The sequence below is a fragment of the Drosophila virilis genome, chromosome X, assembly GCF_030788295.1.
Source record: "Drosophila virilis strain 15010-1051.87 chromosome X, Dvir_AGI_RSII-ME, whole genome shotgun sequence".
Lineage (NCBI taxonomy): Eukaryota > Metazoa > Arthropoda > Insecta > Diptera > Drosophilidae > Drosophila > Drosophila virilis.
Window position 1 is genome coordinate 21,974,390 of NC_091543.1, and position 21,472 is coordinate 21,995,861.

The 21,472-nt window shown below is 40.8% G+C and overlaps 5 protein-coding genes across 6 annotated transcripts; 3 read left to right on the forward strand and 2 right to left on the reverse strand.

The window, feature by feature from the left end:
• Positions 1–5,999: 5,999 nt before the first annotated feature.
• On the forward strand, positions 6,000–6,845 carry LOC6631885 (uncharacterized). Its single transcript, XM_015170933.3, has 3 exons — positions 6,000–6,182; positions 6,312–6,414; positions 6,486–6,845. Exons 1-3 carry the CDS (start codon positions 6,136–6,138, stop codon positions 6,771–6,773), a joined length of 438 nt encoding a protein of 145 aa, XP_015026419.1. The 5' UTR covers positions 6,000–6,135; the 3' UTR covers positions 6,774–6,845.
• A 1,172-nt stretch (positions 6,846–8,017) lies between these two features.
• Positions 8,018–10,456, forward strand: LOC6631938 (uncharacterized). Its single transcript, XM_032439971.2, has 2 exons — positions 8,018–9,052; positions 9,124–10,456. The coding sequence occupies exons 1-2, from the start codon at positions 9,047–9,049 to the stop codon at positions 10,225–10,227; spliced, it is 1,110 nt and encodes a 369-aa protein (XP_032295862.1). The 5' UTR covers positions 8,018–9,046; the 3' UTR covers positions 10,228–10,456.
• A 657-nt stretch (positions 10,457–11,113) lies between these two features.
• Positions 11,114–12,451, reverse strand: ATPsyndelta (ATP synthase, delta subunit). Its single transcript, XM_002055448.4, has 4 exons — positions 12,314–12,451; positions 11,871–12,075; positions 11,588–11,799; positions 11,114–11,524 (listed from the first exon to the last, which is right to left on the reverse strand). The coding sequence occupies exons 2-4, from the start codon at positions 12,067–12,069 to the stop codon at positions 11,462–11,464; spliced, it is 474 nt and encodes a 157-aa protein (XP_002055484.1). The 5' UTR covers positions 12,070–12,075; positions 12,314–12,451; the 3' UTR covers positions 11,114–11,461.
• Positions 12,452–12,571: 120 nt separating this feature from the next.
• Positions 12,572–15,254, forward strand: Nemp (Nuclear envelope integral membrane protein). 2 transcript variants are annotated; one of them, XM_070207296.1, is made up of 2 exons: positions 12,572–13,915; positions 15,008–15,254. In XM_070207296.1, the coding sequence occupies exons 1-2, from the start codon at positions 12,734–12,736 to the stop codon at positions 15,104–15,106; spliced, it is 1,281 nt and encodes a 426-aa protein (XP_070063397.1). In that variant the 5' UTR covers positions 12,572–12,733; the 3' UTR covers positions 15,107–15,254. The 2 variants fall into 2 exon arrangements, with proteins under 2 accessions (XP_070063397.1, XP_002055483.2); XM_002055447.4 differs by lacking the exon at positions 15,008–15,254 and having other exon boundaries at positions 12,573–14,634.
• A 38-nt stretch (positions 15,255–15,292) lies between these two features.
• On the reverse strand, positions 15,293–16,924 carry LOC6631935 (uncharacterized). The gene is made up of 2 exons (XM_002055446.4): positions 16,711–16,924; positions 15,293–16,654 (listed from the first exon to the last, which is right to left on the reverse strand). The coding sequence occupies exons 1-2, from the start codon at positions 16,768–16,770 to the stop codon at positions 16,370–16,372; spliced, it is 345 nt and encodes a 114-aa protein (XP_002055482.2). The 5' UTR covers positions 16,771–16,924; the 3' UTR covers positions 15,293–16,369.
• Positions 16,925–21,472: the final 4,548 nt, after the last annotated feature.

Genomic DNA, 21,472 nt, shown 5'->3' on the forward strand with positions numbered 1-21,472 from the left:
AAACTCGGCGTAACTCCAAATCGATTTCGGATAGCATCGCTTTGTCGAGCTGTGTGGCATACACAAATCTTATACAAATCTTAAACGCTCTCCAACTTAATTATGTAACCGGCCGAACGGTACAAAATTAAGACAGCAGATGATATCTGCGCTTTGCTTTGTTCGTTGCTCGGCGCTTGAAATTCTCAACAAGTTATAGCTTCGAAATGGGGACAAGTCATTTGCAATCCTAACGGCGTTGGCAGAGTCGGATCATGATATTACCGGGCACCTCTTCAGAATGGCTATCCATCTAATCATTTTTCGGTATTTGTTAGTTATTAAAAGTTATTAAAAGACCAACAATGTTGACCTCGAACCGATTAGCTTGATATTAGTATAATATAAAATATACTTTATTCCATGCCATACTTTAAAGATATCATCTTAGTTGTCAAAACTTATTTTCATAGGTAGCTAATACATATGCATTCAAACATGTTTATACCCTAAACCCATTAAAAATGGGTATTTGTGCAAAATCCAAATGTATGTAACAGGCAGAAGGAAGCATCTCCGAACCCATAAAGTATATATATTCTTGATCAGCATCAATAGCCGAGTCGATCTAGCCATGTCCGTCTGTCTATCCATCCGTCCGTCCGTCCGTCCGTATGTATCAACGCAAGGATTTCAGAACATATAAGAGCTATAGACTTGAAATTTAGATGTAGGTGCTCCTTGTGCCTGAGCAAATCGAGTTGGTTTCCGATAATCGATAGCTTACTCCGTTTCCAAGCAATCGATAAAAATCGATATCGATATCCTGTTTTTTGGGCAATTTTGGTAAATAATAAAAGCTAGAGTCACGAAACATGATATGTTGCTTCTAAAATATTATATATTTGTCAAGTATCTTTCATATTATACCTCTCGCCACCTCTCCGCTACCACCCCAGTGCTATAAATCAAGTTGATAACCCAAATTTTATTGAATTTAAGAATTTCTGTATACATCTACAAACATACATTCATGCGCGTCTGCTTCGCATTTTAACAGCATGGTGCTTGCGACTCTTTTCTGTAATGCTATTTAAGTCCCTTTTTTTATCATAAGTGTCTAATTCAACATTTTGACCCAAATCGACAAAATGGCATCACGGTTTTTTTCAAAATCGAGGTCGGTGCGAAAATCGTACCTTTTTCGATGATTTTTTTTTTAATATCTCGGGTAATAGCTCCGCGCGGAGATATGACGTTCCAAAACGACATAACTCCGCGCGGAGATATGACCTTCTAAATCATTACGGTTTTTTTAAAATCGAGGTCAGTGCGAAAATCGAAACTTTTCGATGATTTGTTTTAATATCTCGGGTAATAGCTCCGCGCGGAGATATGACGTTCCAAAACGACATAACTCCGCGGGGAGATATGACGTTCCAAAACAACATAACTCCGCGGGGAGATATGGCGTTCCAAAACGACATAACTCCCCGCGGAGATATGACGTTCCAAAACGACATAACTCCCCGCGGAGATATGACGTTCCAAAACGACATAACTCCTCGCGGAGATATGACGTTCCAAAACGACATAGCTCCGCGCGGATATGACCTTCCAAATTATCACGTTTGTTTTTCAAAATCGAGGTCGGTGCGAAAATCGAAACTTTTTCGATGATTTTTTTTTAATATCTCGGGTAATAGCTCCGCGCGGAGATATGACGTTCCAAAACGACATAACTCCGCGGGGAGATACGACGTTCCAAAATGACATAACTCCCCGCGGAGATATGACGTTCCGAAACGACAAAACTCCCCGCGGAGATATGACGTTCCAAAACGAAATAACTCCCCGCGGAGATATGACGTTCCAAAACGACATAACTCCGCGGAGAGATATGACGTTCCAAAACGACATAACTCCCCGCGGAGATATGACGTTCCAAAACGACATAACTCCTCGCGGAGATATGACGTTCCAAAACGACATAACTCCCCGCGGAGATATGACGTTCCAAAACGACATAACTCCGCAGGGAGATACGACGTTCCAAAATGACATAACTCCCCGCGGAGATATGACGTTCCGAAACGACAAAACTCCCCGCGGAGATATGACGTTCCAAAACGACATAACTCCCCGCGGAGATATGACGTTCCAAAACGACATAACTCCGCGGGGAGATACGACGTTCCAAAACGACATAACTCCGCGGTAAGATATGACGTTCCAAAATGACATAACTCCCCGCGGAGATATGACGTTCCAAAACGACATAACTCCCCGCGGAGATATGACGTTCCAAAACGACATAACTCCGCGGGGAGATATGACGTTCCAAAACGACATAACTCCGCGGAGAGATATGACGTTCCAAAACGACATAACTCCCCGCGGAGATATGACGTTCCAAAACGACATAACTCCCCGCGGAGATATGACGTTCCAAAACGACATAACTCCCCGCGGAGATATGACGTTCCAAAACGACATAACTCCCCGCGGAGATATGACGTTCCAAAACGACATAACTCCGCGGGGAGATACGACGTTCCAAAATGACATAACTCCCCGCGGAGATATGACGTTCCGAAACGACAAAACTCCCCGCGGAGATATGACGTTCCAAAACGACATAACTCCCCGCGGAGATATGACGTTCCAAAACGACATAACTCCGCGGGGAGATACGACGTTCCAAAACGACATAACTCCTCGGTAAGATATGACGTTCCAAAACGACATAACTCCCCGCGGAGATATGACGTTCCAAAACGACATAGCTCCGCGGGGAGATATGACGTTCCAAAACGACATAACTCCGCGGGGAGATACGACGTTCCAAAATGACATAACTCCCCGCGGAGATATGACGTTCCAAAACGACATAGCTCCGCGCGGAGATATGACGTTCCAAAACGACATAACTCCGCGCGGACAAAAACGAAATAACTCCCCGCGGAGATATGCCGTTCCAAAACGACATAACTCCACGCGGATATGACCTTCCAAATCATCACGATTTTTTTCAAAATCGAGGTCAGTCCGAAAATCGAAACTTTTTCGATGACTTTTTTTTAATATCTCGGGTAAATAACGTCTGATTTTAAAATGTTATACCTTTTTGAATGCGTACGGATCCCAACCATCAATTGGCATTCAAACAAATTAAACATCGATGGGTTCAAAAATGTTAAAGACAAAAAAAAACAATTAGTTCGTAAAGACAACCTTTTTAATGATATATTGGAATATTTCCGTCAAATAATGTCCGATTTTTCAATTTCATACCATTTTTGTCTCGTAAGGATCAGTTCTATCGATTGGCATCAAAAAAAGGAAATCCAAAATTTTGACCCAAATCGACAAAATGGCAGGGGTTTAAATGACAATTGCAGTTTAATTGAGGCTTATATTGATGGGCAGCATAAATTGCTATATATACTTCATTTATAGCTATGAGGTCAGGATAGCTATAAAATGGAAGATACTTGACATATATATCGTTTTCTAGAAGCCACATTTCATATTTGGTGACTCTAGCTCTTATTATTTAACAAAATTGCTCAAAAAATTGGAATTTTATGTCGATTTTTATCGATTACTTGGAAACGGGGCAAGTTATCGAGTGTCGGAAAGAAAATCGACCAGCGAGGGAACTAGAAGGACCTCTAGCTAAAATGTAAAGTCTCAAGCTGTGTTCTGATATCCTTCCGTTCATACATACGGGCACACGGACGGACGGAGAGACAGACGGACATGGCCATATCGACTCGGCTATTGATGCTGATCAAGAATATATATACTTTATGTGGTCGTAGATGGTTCCTTCTGCCTGTTATATACATGTGCACAAATGCATTTTACTCTTTTTAGCCATTTTCAATGGGTGGGTTCAGGGTATAAAAAGGCTTGTATACCGTGTGGAAATGTGTGTAGCCAAGTCAGACTTACCCCAATGTATAAGGTATCATAATCTTGATCAGGTTCTCACTTATGGAAATTATCTTAATGAAACATTGCAAAGATATGTATTTTAACTGTATCACCAGACCTCTATATTTTTCAATTGGTTATTTATTATGGGCATTTCAAAGATAATACTTCCTTTGTTTCTTTGAATATTTAACAAAATGCAAACAAAATTTATAAAATCAATTTTATGAAATGCATGCAAACTTGCTCACAAATGTTTACTTTGCCAGCTGTTCAAGCTTGTCAAATTAATCCATTCAGGAATTTTTTACGAAATATTCGTGTAGAGCACATAAAACAAACTTGTTTCTGTTTTTACATTTATTTCGCATTCGGAAATTTGAGCTATATAATAATTTAAAATAAGAGCGGCAAGTGGAGCTCGCCTCAGATACAATCTCACATTAGAGCCCAAAGAAAGAACGATTTTAACAATTATATTTAAAACAAAAACGTACGAGTTCTCTAGTCGGGAGTACCAGACCATGAGGTTTGCTGAATGCTGCGCAAAGAATGCATTACACACATTTTATCTTCCTTCTATACATAAATAGACTTAAATACAATTAACTTATGAAATTTGTTTCTTCATCCGGCACTTTGCATGGGAAATGCACTCCTGATTAACTTCGGTGTTTGTAGTCCGATCTTTATGAAATTTCCAAGGCGTGTATATATGCTTATATAGTACTTATAACAACGAAATGCCATACTCTGTCGAGATATGATTCAAAAAATCATGTTCCCAAATCGTTATTCCTCGATATTATATAAACGGGATGAAATAGTTAAGAAAAGTTTTTAGGCGTTACACAAACGATCAGACAGAAACAGAGGGACATAGCTAGAGCAGGGGGATGGTTGTAGTAATTAATAATATATATCTATATAATTTACGTGTTTGAAGCTGCACAAATACATAATACACTAGAAAATCGATTTCCTTTACTCCATGCATTACCATATAACATAACCGAACAGGAGTAACCAGTCTTAGGTTTCGGAATGGACATTATTGGAAAGTGAATGTCATTGGTCGTTGTAAATATACAGCATATGATAAATGTCTACAATGTTTCTGCTATATAGCATTTATAACTTATAAGGTAATGTTAAGTATAATCTGTTCAACCCATTTAAATGACATGCTTGAATTTTGAGAGATCAGATTGACACCCATTTAATATTAAGCTTTATCCATCGTATCTTGAATTCCTCGTCATAAGCTATATTTTCCATTGATAAGTGAAAACCAGTTTTGAAGTCCATTGAATTTCACGCCATTTCAGTCCCGACCTGCGAAGCTTGACGCCCAACAATAGGCCCGAAACTATACACAGCAAATCTTTGACCCCCGTTTCCACCATCAGCCCGTCAAAACATATAAAGGAATGCATTTTATTGCTTAGCTGAAGCATACTAAATAAAAAACAAATAAAAATAGTCGGTACTTGAGTGCTAGACTAAGTTATACCCTAAATAACAGCTTCTAAAGTCTTTATTTAATAAGAAATTATTATTATTATTTTAACTTGACCTGTTATTTATTGTAAATAGAAATCGGATATGCAGAAGAGCGCACCTCAAACTCCATTCAAAATATATGTTCTTGATCAACGAGATCCTATCGTATGGATTCTCACTCCCTTATTCATAAAGAGGTGCACAATGCGGACGGAGACAGTTCAATAGCTAATGGACAATAGCTAATAAACAGAGTAAATATATGTTATAGATAAAGGGTATCTTACAGCCGGATATCTTCACTATTGAATACAGGGCACACAAACAAAAAATACAAAACAAAGGCACGAGAAACAAAAATAAATGACAAACAAACAATTTTTGTTTTTAAACTAATTTTGTTTTTTATTTGCAAGCTTTTGAGCTTGTATTTTGGAAACACGGCATAAAGTCATATTGGGAAGCTTAACTAAAGTTGGGGGCATTGATTTGCATTTGAGTAGTCCGGCAAACAATATACCATAAATATAACCAAATAAACCACGATCGATAAATTTATACAATGAAAAGAATCAATCAAGGCGCCAAGCGGAAAGACCCTGGCCGGACGCAGACTCAGACGCAGACTCAGACTCAGACTCAGACACGGAGCAGCCGGATCGCTGCTTCAGCGATTGTAGTAAGGAACAAGTTCTCATTGTTCTGCACGATTGAATGGGCATTCGTCGAGAAGATGAGGCAGACGAGCGTCATTCAGATACGTAAGTATAAATATTTCAATAATAATGCCAAACATTCAAATCCCTCCCTTTGTACAAGCAAAATTTACATAACGCCATTTTATTTCGATTGGGTTTTTCAAATTCTGTTCTATTTGTGTCTCCGGCCAGTTTTGCTGATCTACTTCTGACAAGGTTCTCCGACAGCTATATAAACGCGCCAACCGACCGAGTAATTCAACACAAATCATTCAGTAATCAACTCAACTTGAAGGTAAGTCCTCCATCGATCCGCACTGGAGCTGCTGTCCGCACCATTTACTTACCTATTGACACCGTTTGCAGTTCTTCCTTGCTTGCCTCCTGTTCGCCGCCTGCTTGGCCCTCGGCCAGAGCAGCGCCATCTATGGCAGCAGCTACGCAACAGTGCCCATTGTGCGCAGTGTGCCGGTCGTCCGCCATGTGCCCGTTGTGCGCCATGTGCCCGTCGTGGACTCCGTTGCCGTTCCCGTCGTCCACTCCGTCGTGCCAGTGCACCGTGCCGCCTACATTTCATCCCCATCTGTGCTGCGTGTTGGACATGCCTACGATGCGCCCCTCGCCTACGGCGGCTGGCTGAAGGAGAAGAAGTAAGCATTGCCAATCTGCAGTCCTCCTGGAACGCTGGAACCGCTGATACGCTTCAATACTCTTTTTTTTCACTTTTTTTTTTTTATTTTAAAAACTTATTCTTATTAATAAATTCAAAATCTGTACATGCTTAAACAAATGCTTTTTACTTTAAAAGGCGTTCTGAAGGCTCTCTGAGAGCGTAAATGTGTATCCTTAACATTCGCACTCGCATTCTGACAAATATGCTAATCAATGACTGGCATATTTACTCTAGTTCAAGATTAATCTGTTAAGTTTTTCCTGATTCAGTCAGTCGGGACAAACTCATTGATATATTTGGTTAACTGGATTTGGGTTTTAGCTTGAAAGTCCGAGAATTACCTGTCCTGACCTTGTAAGTCAGCTGCAAGTCTGTTAGCCGGATTTGGTTGGCAATTGGCGAAACATTTCCTACATTTTCTATTACCATCGAAACGGCTTCAAACTTATTCGAAGATATCTTTGTGGGAATGTGTTAAATACGCTTTTCGCTAAATTGTGAAATGGGTGTTAAGGCTATATCTATTGAAAGCACCAAAATTCTTGCCGAGAGTGTTATTAAAAACGGAAACAAAAACAGCCGTTTCTTGGATTTGTTGAGGTGTGGGGCAGGTGGACAGGTAGTATTTGCTGTATGCTCTCCATGTCTTGCAACCTGGCAATCAGCTTTGTACTTGTATTCGTTTCTTACTTGATTCCTAGCGGTACATATAGTTCCTTAAGTTCCTAAGTAGCAATAGTCATTGTTGTTTCATTAGCGTTAAAATTTATTGGTAATGATCATCATGATTATTGCATTGCTTAGAGAAATCATAATGAAAATAATGATCCATCATGTCAATAATTAAGGATATTCTTCCTTAAGGAGAATAATTGCTTTTCAGCTTTTGTTGAAAAATAAAAAAAAAACAACAATGAAACAAAAAATCGCGAGCTGACCTAAGCGAAAGATGCCAATTGGCAGGTAGATGTTCGTTGGCATAGCTCAAGTATTTTGATGGAATCTGTGTTTCCCACACTAATTGGGACACATTTACCACGCGCGCGCACACACACACACACACACACATACACACACACATGCACACACATACTAATGCATTAGCGATTACTGATGTTGATGCTAGTCGGTTTATGACCATTAGACAATAGTTGTGTGTATTAGATGGCAGTTGGTTTTGAATTTTACATAACCAGACGCTGGCTGGCCGAGCCGAGATGTTGGCTTAGTTGACAAAACACACATATTTTTCGGAACACAGACAATTCCGATTCACCTTGAAATTATTGCCCGAAATTGAGATGAAGTTTAAGAGAGTTTTCGTCTTTGGGCCTGGTTTGGCGCTGGCTCACGTGGGCAGCATTAGACAGCAGGCCGCCGGGTGAGCCAACCCAAGCCATATGCAAATGACACCACGCACAGAGGGAAAGGGAAGGGGAGAGTGGGAGCCACCTGCCAGAGGGGCAGCATCAATGTTGTCTTATCAGCAAAAGCAACGTTAGCGTCAGCGTCAACGTGAACGTCAACGGCCACGGTCATTTCATTTTCATGCTAATTAGGAATTTCGGAATTTCGGAAATGCAGATGACACCAAAAGACGTTGCAACGTTACGTTAAAGGGCCTTTACGAAATGTAGCATAACTGGAAACTGGAAATTGAACAACGTTATGAAAATGGAAATTGAAATTTTAACTGGAAATGGAAATGAAGAACCATGTATGTAACTGGGTGCGGTGTACGATCCAATGAAAATGAAAATGAATATGAAAATGAAAGCGACGGCGACGGCGACGGCGACAGCGGCAACTTCTATACGAGCCGACTTTGCATCATCTTCGATGATCATTATCATGATCTTCACATTGATGATGATTACGAACTGGCCCTGGCCATTGCAAATGTTAATGAAATGCTTTTGTTTGGCTACATCATCTCAGTCTCAGCCCTAACGACAGCCTCTGCGTCTGCGTCTGCGTCTGCGTCTGCCTCTGTCTCCACGTTGGGGCTTGGGCAGGGCTAGTTGAAAAATTTGGGATGCGTTGCGTTGTTTTGGAATTGCGTTGCTAATTTCGTATCATGAAGCCCATCATGAGCATTATTGGTTACAGCAGCTGCTGCGACTTACAACGCATTGGGATGGTATAAAAGCGCGCGGCAGCCGGTGGATTGACATCAGTCGTGTTTGAAGAGCACACAATACGTAGAATTTGGCATTAGAGTCGTCGTCAAGCCCAAGCTGGAATAGTAGTCAACATGAAGGTAAGCATTCGCCGTCTACGACCAAATACACTGCGCATGCATTCAATTTGATAAACTCCTCTTGCGATTAGGTCTTTGTGTGTCTGTGTGCGCTCTTTGCTGTGGCCAACGCTGGTTTTCTGGGACTGCTCGGCGGCAGCGGGGGTGGTGGCGGTGGCGGTGGTAGCGGCAAGTCAGGCCTCAGTCTGGGCGGTGGTGGCGGCGGTTATGGCGGCGGTTATGGCGGCGGATATGGCGGCGGCTATGGTGGTTCGCATGGACATGGATCCGTGCAAGTGGTCAAAGTTATCCACCAACAGGGCGGCATATCTGGCGGTGGCCACTCTGGCGGCGGTGGCTATGCCGGCGGCTACAGCTACGGACCCGCACCACAGGTCTACAAGGTGAAGGTCATCTCTGGTCGATCCGCTGCTCCAGCGCCCATCTACCATAGCAGTGGACCCGCCTCTGTCAAAGTAATCAAGGTAGTGCACCAAGAGTCAGCAAATCTAGGAGGTGGCCATGCCGTTGAAAGCGGCCCACAGGTTATTAAGGTCTTACACGAAAACCATGATCACCATAATCACCATGTTGCCGGTCCCTCTGTGCATGCGCCCACCAAGGTGGTGCGCGTCATTCACGAGCATGCTTCAGTTGCTGCCCCAGCTCCAGTCTATGGTGCACCAGCACCAGCTCCTATCTACAGTGCACCCGCCCCGGCTCCAATCTACAGTGCACCAGCTCCGGCTCCAATCTACAGTGCACCAGCCCCGGCACCGATCTACAGTGCACCAGCCCCGGCTCCAGTTTATAGCGCACCCGCACCGATCTACAATGCACCCATTGCAGCTCCGGCACCAGCGCCCGTTTACAACGCACCCATTGCCAGTGCACCTGTCTACAGTGCACCCCTTCCAGCGCCTGCACCACAACCCATCTACAGTGCCCCAGCACCTGCCCCGATTCAGTATACCGCCCATGCTCAATCGTCCGCTCAGGCTCAATATAGCGGCCCAGCTCCGATTCAGTACAGCGCTCCGCTGCAAGCACCATCGCCCGTGCTGAGTGTTCCCGAATCTGCATCTGCACCAGCGTTCAGCCAAAGCCCAGTTTTAAGCTTGCCCGCGCCCGTCGAGGAGCAGGCTCTGCCCATCGGTCATGCACCTGCCCAGACCTATGGCCCGCCTCACTTTTAAGTAGAAATCCACAACAGCAGCAGCACCTGCACCAACCGCACCCACACCACAAAACACCACAGCACCACGGCACCACTGGAGGCGTCCACAATTACCAACCCAGCACATGCGCATGTACATGTGGTTGTACATACGAAGACCTCCAAACCTATGACTTCTACCTCTATCGATCTTTTGGCCTATTCTTCTGTGCACCAAACTCTACGACTCCATAAGTTATTTTAATTTTTTTTTTTTTAAATTAGATTATTTTTTTTTTGTTTGTTTGAAAAAAAAAAATATAAATAAACCGACTGTTTAACGAACACCGATTTTTTAACAATCCAGATATCATTAGTTAAATTTGGCTATTTTCAAAGGTCATCGGGTAAAAATACAAAATTTAAACTGATTTTTTGCCTTCTTCAAGACAACACAGTGCTAGAAATCGAAATATCTTTTGCAACATTTAGTATTGGATTCCGAACCTTTTTAAAGCAGCAATTGACAACACTGGCCACAGAACTCTGATTTTTTCTAAACGGCGAATATCGTAATACGAGCACTCGCTCCTTGAAATTTCATAGAGCTTGGATACCCTTAAGAAATGCCCTATATAAATATATAAAACGTACGGAAAATCTACCTTTTTATTAGAATAGGACTCTATCGACCAAGATCCAAATATCACAGACTTCAGACTGAAGATATTTGGAGATTTACGGGAAAACTGCTTCGCGTCGATTCACGCCGACTCCTACGGGAAGGGAGGGCAGACAAAATGCTATATCACTGGCGCCTCCATAAACTTGACCTTCGCGTTGGCGCCGATGCACCGCCAGCTGCTGCGCTTGCGCGAACGCCAACGCTGTAACACATTTGCATAAATAATTCGTTACATTTCACATTTTCTTTCAATGTTTTGTTTTATCTTTCGGCCGCTTTACAAATGTTTAAAACACGCGATATAAACTCAAAACAAAAACAAAAAAAAAACAAAAAAAAAAAAGTTGATCATAGTTTGGCCGTGCTGTTGTTGTTGTTGGTGCTGCTGTTGGGCCTCGGTAATATTACGATATATTATATATATTCGCCTATTTTATTGTTTCATAACAAATTTATGTCTGCATACGCAAACGGATTCAAATTTGTTTTGTTTTAATTATTTTAAACACAATTGTAAGCTGTTTGTTGTTGTTGTTGTTGTTGTTGTGGTTTCGGTTGTTAAATATTTGTTGTTTACAAGTTTTGCAATTTATTCGGCTGCTTTGACAAGCGCTTCAGCAACTTCGACGGCAATGGCAGCTTCTGCCTTGGCCTGCAACAAGAGACGAAAGGTACATCATTTTCTTCATTTTAAGTGCACCAAATGCGAACTTACCTTGTCGCTTCCAGCGGAGCTCAGCGCCGACTGGTATTTGGAAAGCAGCTGTCTGGCCTCGCTTACGTCGATGTCCTCGATGTTGTGAGCCTCCTCAGCGAGCACCTGCACGGAGGAGTCCTCGTTGACAGTCACCGAGCCGCTAGAGACAAAGTACTTTGTGAGTTTGCCATCATTATCGGTGACTTGCACAACACCTGGCTTCAGCACAGCTGTAGAAAGGAAAGGTTAATTGTTTAGCGCTTCTGAATTTGTTGCAAAGATTCAACGACGATACACTTACCCAGAGTGGGCACATGCTTGGCTAAGATGCCGAAAGAGCCGCTGAAAGAGGGCACATCGATTTGGCGCACCACTGCGGCATCGTAGAAGGTCTTGTTGGCAGCAGCGAAGGTCAGCTTCATGTCGTCCGAGTAGGAGCGTTTCTGGCTCAGGCGAGCGCCACGCAGGGCCACCAGGCGAGCATTTTTCACGAACGACATTTTGTTCTGCAACATGATAAATGGGTGCAAGTGGTAAATTTTAATGTTATTTTTGTTTGCTGCACCTTTTATAATATTAAGCTGCTTTTAAATTTACAGATATACAAATTATGTAACTTTATAGGTTATGCTACAGGAGGCAATAGTCAAACACTGAGCTTGGTAAGAACTGTAATACCGACACAAAGCGCAGCTATTGTGCTGTTTAACAATCGAAAACGTATCCTGACAATTATTGAATTACCTTTAATTAAGTTGGAGTGTGGCGAAAACAAAAATACTATGGAATCTGTCGTTCAGCTCGTAACCAATGCCGCTTTTTAGAGATGTCAGGCAATCTACAATAATATCGATTAACCAAAATCTTCAAATCGATATATATATTTATTTCAACAGTCAATCGACTGGCCGCCATAAGCTATCGACCATAACCATCGAGGCTGGTATACAGCTACGATAAAATAAGGGTATCGAAATATCGTGTATCGAGTAGAAAAAATGTACAGCCAGATACAAACAATACTCATTCGTAGCTTTGCAAAAACTGTCTGTATAAATTTGTTTACTTGTTTGTTTTAGTGTATAAAAATTGACTTATAAACTCAGAACAATTGAAAAGCGTTAAAAAATAGTAAAGTCACAACTGCCCAGTGAGAAAAGAGAAATGTACTTACAATTACTATTAGGTCTGCTTGCGGTATCTTCGATGCCGGCAATTGGCGGTCGACCACTGTCTGACACCGTATACCTTGCGGTAGGCACATCAATTGATATAACCGCAAACAGCTATGGCAAAAATGTGCTGCGTACGTTCTGCTATCCGGGAAAATCACGCTCACTATTCAGCCTATTTGAGACGGTGGAGCTAATACTCTCCATAGATAGTGATGACTACTCTGAATATGGCGGGCGTTCGCCCGACGAAGTACTTGACCACTACAATGAAAAGCGTTCGCTATTTAGCCTCACGCTCTTCTCACAAAAGCGCCAAAACATTCAGATGTCCCCGTTTGAGCAGCAGTGCATCGGCGTTTCCTCTAATCAGCCATACAACATCAGCCTAAGGCACGTAAATGTAGATATGTGGCGCGTGGTACAGCTGGCCCTTGGCATGGCGCTCTTCTGGAGCGCCAGTCGTTTGGCCAAGAACAACGTCTTCTACTATTTGGCCGGTATGGTGCTAGGCATTTGTGCCTCGTTACTAGTAATCATTGCTATCACAGCCAAGCTTTTTCCGCGACGACCCATGATGTACGGCGTACTAATCGGTGGATGGACTATCGGACTTTACATACTCAAACAGCTATCGGATAACATTCGGGTTATATTGGTCACCTATCGCGAATATGTGCTCTGGTATTTGGCGATAACTGGGCTGGTGTCGTTTCTGGTATGCTATCGCATCGGACCGCCCAAGAATCCGCGCTCGCAGAACATTATCATGTGGGTGCTACAGGCAGTTGGCGCTGCAATCGTTTATTTCAGCAGCTGGCATACTAGTGCCTGCGTGGTGCTGCTGGTGCTCACCTTTATAGCCCATTATTGTCCGGAGTCGGTGCAGAAATACGCACACAGCATTTATAGACGCCGCTTTCCACCCAAACGACGCCTGCTTACACAGGAGGAATACTATGAACAGGCTGTCAATGAGACGGCACGGTCTCTGGCTGAACTGCGTGACCATGTCAATAGTCCGCACTGTCGTCAATGGAGTATTATAAGCTCGTTACGCGATCCGATGCGCTTTGCATCCTTTGCAAATGGTGCACCTCATTTGTATGATGAAGAGATCGAGGATTACTCGCGGACCATTGAGGACTCCCTGGAAGGCGCTGACGAGGATGAGGTTGGTGACTATCTACACTCCAACATGTACTACCGACCCACAGGAAGGCGCCCCAATCAACAGCTCTCTGCACCCATGCCGCCCTCATACCCAGTACATCCCTTGCCACAGGGCAGACAGCTTAACAACAACCATGACGACGACGACGAGGACAATGATGAAGATGATAATGACGATGACGAGTTTATGGATCAGGAGTAAATCAAGCCAGACTTAAATACACAAGACTCAATAGTTTATAAAATTCAGGAAGTTTAGTTACCTAGTCGAGGCCAAAAAATATGTTTCCTTAGAATCCTTTTTTTTTTTAGCTTGATATTTAAATTACTGGTAGTGGACCATGGACCAACAACCATAACGACAACGACGGCGACAAAGACGAGGACAATGATGAGGAGTATATGGATCAGGAGTAAATCAAGCCAGACTTAAATAAACAAGACTCAATAGTTTTTAAAATTCAGAATGTTTAGTTACCTTGTCGAGGCCAAAAAATATGCTTGCTTAGAGCACTTTCTTAAATTCTTGCTGGTGTATGAAGAGATATATATACATATTTATTATTTATAATCCGTATATACGTCAATACATAAATCCACCTTTCACTGCACAGTCAAACATCAGTACGACAACAGACGAGGAATAGGAGTAAATTATGGGAGACTTAAATAAACAAAAAACGAGTTAATAAAATTCAGAGAGTTCAGTTAACTAACCGATGCCAAAAGAAAGTTTCCTTTAAAATCGATTTCTTAACTTAAATAATAGTTATATAAATTAATTGCCTCGCAAAATCCTTTACATTAGTTTATAACCTCAGGTCTGACAGTAAAATTACAACAACAGCGACTACAGAAAATGACGAAGAACAGGAGTAAATTTAGGCAAACTTAAATATAGAAGACCTTATAGTTTATGAAATTCAGAAAGTTTGGTTACTTTGTCGAAGACGAGATATATTTTTTCCTTAAAACGTGTTTTGTAGTTTGATGCGACTTGAATGGGGTGGAGTGTACATAGATATTTTTAATTATATTAATTATACATTTTGGAAGCATCAAGTCCTATAAATCAACTTTTCACTGCCCTCAGCCCAAACAGTCAATACGTTACTTGCCTCAGCACAGACTGCAACACAACAAGCTCGAAAACAGACGATGGCGAAGTAATGAATACCATACGACTCCCTAATTAATAACATTCTTATTTCAGTCGCAAGCTTAACATTAGTTTCCCCAAAAACCAGTTCGTTAATATTGTTCATTTGTAAAAACTTGTCATTCATATTATATATTTTAACTTTTACTCATAATAAATAATAAGAGGCAAACATTTAAACATAAGCAAATCTTTTAATTAAACGAAGGTATCGTTATTATTCAGATTTGTAACCGAAAAAAATTCAGACTTGTTTTCTTCTGTTTCATCCAAGTCTCTTTGTAAGCGACATACTTACTCGTAAAATTAAAGGACGTCGTCTAGATATCCGGTAAAGACAATCCCATGGGATCAAATTATACTTTTGATTATACATTCATTGGTCTTAAATGAACTTTAACAAATATCTTTAAAGGTAAGTAACAGGCCGGTCGAATGATCGCTCTTATAAGTCAGCCAGTTTCGTTTTATTGAATATACATTTTACTCGTTGCGTGACTTATTTTCCATTATGATTCAATTAAAAACTGATTCATATATTTTCAATTTAACCCTCGTTTTAAAACGAAGAAATAGTACTTTGCCGAATTGTTGATTGTTATCGGTATCAACAATTTTAAGAATGAAACAGAATTCAGCCACGCTCACATTACTGTTGATTTTTATCATTTTATCTCAGTTGCTAGATTGTTGATTTCTGCTATTTGTTGTTCCAAGCATCGAGAATTTTCTTCAATTTTTCGCTCGACTGTTTCTCTTTACTACGTGTAATCACATCATTCTTATTTATAACGAAAGTTCATTATATTTGACGGGTCTCTTTTTGCCGAATCCGAGGACAAAAGATTTGTGGAATGACTGTCTTCATATAGCATCTCGTAATAAACGAAGACAATTACTAGCTTGGAAATACCTATATTATTAAAGGTATTTCAAATGCTAATTGTTCAAATAAATGAGATGTAAATGCGTTTCTTAAATATCTGATATAAACGTTTGTCAACCTTTCCGTGGAAGTGGCCATATAAAATTATCATTCTGTCTCGCTCATTATTGTGTGTCCGTGTGTAATGCCATCTCACTCCTTTTGGATGGCACACTGGACAGCAATAAGCTACGTCCGGGACCAACTAGGTTTAATTGATGTTCCGCTGGGGCCAAATTCATCAGCTATTTTGGGGCTGTTGTCAACCTAGCGAGCAACTTATGTCTCCAGCAGTAAGAAAATTCGGCAGAATATTACTGACCATAACTGCAGGTTGCATAGGCAATCCATGACTTGATTCCGCAGAAAGATCATCGATGCAGGTCGATTTTGATGCGTTTTGGAGAGATGGTTAGCAACGACTGCGGCTCAATCTGGATGGGACGCTTTTCACCGGCCATGCAGACCACTTTAATGCGTTTCGTTAGCTGTTCCATGTCCATGGGAATTTCATTGGCGCATTTTAGTGCCATTTCGGTAAACGTGCGCTGTCGCTCGCGTCGCTCCCGGCGCGGATGCGGCACAATGAATCCGTTATAGATTTGCTGCAGCTGATCAATTGGTAAGCTTTCGACATTCGGCACATACAATTCACGCTGCAGAATACAGAATAGCTGCTTGATAAATAACAATAACCTCGACATTCGCATACCTTTCTTAGCTGCTCCAACATTTCTGCGCGTGTTGGTTCCACATACTGCATGTATTCCATTAAATCTATCGAAAGCGAAATCTGTGTAGGTCAAGAACATAAATATTCCCCTACTTAAAAGGCAGGGATCATAATAATTTCTGTACGGTTTCTAGTGGAACAGCTGACTTTCAATCTCAGGGTTGCCACATGTTACGAACTTCATTTATGGATGCCACCGTACTTTTTATATATTATAAAAATTTAATAACACTTTATTTGCTATATTTTCGTTGCCATCAGGTAAAAAATATTATTATTATATAATTCAAATATTGAGTCCAATTTCAGTTAGAACACTCTCGAAAAACGCCAGCGTTTCGAAAAGATCGCAGCTTAAAATAGTGCTGCACGAATATCGATTACACTATCGATAGATACTATCGCCAAGGAAATCGCGATGGCCACTATTGGACTTGGCTAAATTCGACGGTTTTTTTCATATTGCACATCTCAATCACTTGATTTCAAAATCGTTGCAATAAAATTATGTAATAAGTTCGACTAAATGTTTATGCAAATATTTGCATATACTTAACACATATAGGTCAGGGACCATGTTGAAAACGCCTAAGATTGCCAAATGTTTTGATTGTGAAATAATAGAAAAATCTAAAAATGTTCTTCAAATCATTAATATATATAATACTTATATCGAATTGCCACCTTTTAATAGATGAAAAAAACCATTTATGTTTTAAGTTTCATCCGATAGGCATTATACTTTGTTCTCTATACTTTGTTCTCTATAAATGTAATGAATAAATAATAATAATATAATAATTTCGATAATTCTTGAAAATGTCATTTATTCTAATAGAATAAAAACGTATTACATACTTTTGAGAGCAGCGAAAGTATTTAATAATGCAGCATACTGTTTGGCTGGAGATGGATGTTGCGTGAATTGACCACTTTTAATGAAGATGAATGGGCAAATAAACACAATATTTTGGTTCTTGGTAAAAACAAGCAAATAGTTTGCATGATCAAAAGACTTGAACCGAACTCAACGCGAGATTCTAGCACGTTTAGCTCGTGAACCTAATGAATTATTATATGTAGATATCCTCATGTCTGATATGTATGTGATTAGTGCAGCCAAAGAACTACATTTTGAAGAGCCTCATCCTCGGATGTGTGTATACAAATATCTTGTAGTACTCGTATGCAGGGAGCGTAGCCCCGTTGCCTGTCTCGCTTCTTCCCGTCTCGCTTCTTTTCTTCTCATCTCATTGACATTGACGCTGACAGCGCTGTTGACGTCGCGTCGCGTCGCGTCGCGTCGGCGGGTTCCAATTTCCTTTTGCCATAATTTTTGGCACTTTATGTGCCAGTAGATAAGAATAATATGCCTGACTTTTGGGTATTTGTGTTTTCAGTTTTAGTTTTTTACTTTTTTTTTCTTTTTTTTTAATTGAATGCCTTAAACCCATTGAATATGTTTGAATAGGGTATATTGGTTTTCTGTAAATGTATGTAACAGACAGACGGAGATATCTTCATATTTTTCTGCATACCCTACTAGTATATACAGATTGAAAATAATTAGATCTTTTGAAACATTTCTCCCATCTCTTTGAAATTTAAATAAACTTATTATTGAGCCATATTTTTTAGAGCTGATTTCATAAAGAGCGAACTAAGTATAAACACCGAGGTTAATCCGAAGAATGCGTTTTACATTGTGTGGGGCAAGTGGAAGAAGAGGAAAATGAGAAAATTTGTGTGTATGTTTAAATGGGAAACTGGCATGTTTGTAACGCGCTTAGGGTATCTGGTAGTCGGCAATGCACGACTCTTACTTGTTTTATTTTGTTTCGCTCTGTTGGGAAGGCGTTTAAGTGTTTAGTGCTAAACGTTTCCTTCTCACAGCAATTGATATGCGATTGAGGAACTCCTGCAGTTCTGGTTGCGTTATCCTTTGTCGCAGATACACATACATACATATATACATATTTGAGAAAACGCTTCACGTGCGTCCAGGCAACCAAAGTGCTTGTCTGTCGAATTTGTCACTTCACTTGGCTGCAGTGTCTACCAATTTTACTCAAATATCATTTGGTGATCGTCTGAGTGTGTGCGTGTGTGTGCGCGTGTGTGCCCGCGTATACTTAGGCTCACATGCTGCTCAGACGAACAGAGCGCTCTTATCGGTAGGGGGTCAGACAGGCAATTGCCTAACTGTTGCTTTGGCTGCTGATTGAAAATTTTCCGTAAGTGCATTCAAGAATTAACTATGCCCATTTTTGTGTGTTGCCCCTGCTCTTGGCCCAGGAAGATAGTAGCTGAGCCCCTTAAGAACGAACGGCACCAACCAACTTGGTCACACACGCGCACACACACACGCACACACATGGAAAAGTTTGAATAGTTCATTGATTATGTTAATATGGAAATGCCGTCGGAGTTGTCGCTCCCCTTGATTAACCTTATCACTGGCTCGTCTCTTGTGTTTTTTAGTCTTTAGGTCTGTTTGTTCTCTTCCAACTAACAGCAGAAACTCCAATCGAAACCGAAACCGAAATCGAACCGAAGCCAAATAGAAAATCTGTTTCATAATCTTTATGTTGTTGCATTTTATGTATTGACAATTTTCCATATTCCCCCGCTATCGCTCCGTCTCCATCTACCTCTCTCTCTCTCTCTCTCTTTCTATCTTGCTATTTGTTACCCTGTATTGGCTTACTGGAGCTAGTGTTGTTTTCCTTTTTTTTAATCTGTATTTGTTTTTGTTACTTTACCTTTGTGGGTTTTCCCGTTCACACGTTCCTCATGGAAAATTCTATCCCATGTAATATGTAATAATATATGTATGTATACATGTATATTGATCAGTTTTTGGTCGTTTACATGTAAATTTGGTCGGTTTTGGCTTAAACTTTGTTTTTCTTGGCGAGTAAGTCGAAATGAAGGCTATTATTATATTAAAATTACGATTACACGAGTGTTAACGATCTTGTCTATACGGCTTTGAACATGTTTTTCTAAATCACATTAACATTGCTTTTTGAACTTAATGTGCCTAGATATATAATCCAAAGTATAACTACTTTGTCTATCTCAGAACAGTAGTTAGCTAAGTATATACTAGCATATGTAAATCGGTACTAATGCTATTATATATTCCATTCAAGTCCTGTCGTTTTTGTAATGTCTATAGTATAGATATAGATAGGATATAGATATAGATATAGACTCTATAGTCTTTTAATGAGATGAAAAGAAATTTTATACCCTCAACAAATAGATGATGAATATTAGTTTTCGAGCTGGACTTATGCTGGACAAGGAAAATGCCAGCTGGTATATAATTGTAGATCTATGATAACAATAAAATCACAGAGGTTGCAGCCAAGAACAGAATAAGTCTTATAATGAATAATATTATCAATCATACCTCATAGTTTACCTGGGTGCCAAATGATTAGGATATCCCTTAAAAAAGTTGTGTATACAAGAACTTTATATTCCGATCATGAAAATGGCAGCTATAAAATGTTGTGATCCGACATACGTGCAACCTGCAAGACGAAACTATGGAGCTTTGCTGTTGATACCAATCAGGGAGACATACACTTCAGGGGTTCGGAGATGCCTTCCACAAAGCTTCAATGCTAGACCGCAGTCCACGGTTCATACTTGGCAACATATTATAATAGATGCTTTCATTAAGTGATGACCCATGTTAACTGGTAGCTTCTAATAGATGCTCACGAACACACATACACCTATACCTATATGCCCACACACGCACACACGCACACACACGAGCGCGTAGAACAGAGGCCAAATGATCTGTGACTGGGTGAATTTCAAGTGTTTTTGTCAAGGCAAGAACTGTAAGTGGATACTTGGACAGGCACTTTTAGCTGTCATTTGTTCGTAATAAATATCGAAAAAAGAGAATGAAAAAAATAAAAATAAAGGATCGTTCCGCTCACGATATTGAACATGTGTGTGCCGTGCCGAAATGAAGCAATTACATTGTAAAATTAACAATGAAGGAGAGAGTATCCACTGGAATAGTGTGTAGGCGTGCCTGCCCAATGTACTCCCAAGGTAGCCGAAAAGGCAAAAAAAAAAAAAAAATAAAATAAATAATAATATAAGAACTAACAAAGGCAAAATTATTGTCAACACATGGAAAACGTCGCCGCGTTGGCATTTCTCTTGACTTAGGAATCTGGAATACGAGAGGATGCTCAGTGCTGCAGCAAAATTATGAGTATGCCTACTCAGAGGAATCTTCTTGCGCTTGGTCGTCGGCTTTGTTTCGGGCGCTGCCGTTGGCAGAGGTCAATAACATTTTGGAAACAATTTGCATGCTTTGACTCTATACTTAGAGGGGCATGCCTTTTGTCTGATGCATTGAAATTGAAGACGCTATGCCTAAAAGAGACGCAACTTCCTTCCTTCCTTCCGCAGTAGCTGACTGTGGCCGCAGCCTGTGCCACGGCCCAGACATGACCAGGACCACTTCCTCCATAAAGCAAAAGCAAACAAAGGCAGCGACGCGCTCGAAATCTGCTTTCATACGCAGATGAGATCGTCTACAAAGCTTTGCCCAAACGAAGCGGCCTCAACCTCATCTTCCTCATCTTCCTCATCATCATCATCATCAACATCAACATCCTCATCAGCATCACCAACATCATTAACATGTTTAGTGGAGCGACGGCAACCGCCACCATCGCTCTTCCCTCGACTTGCTTCGACTTCG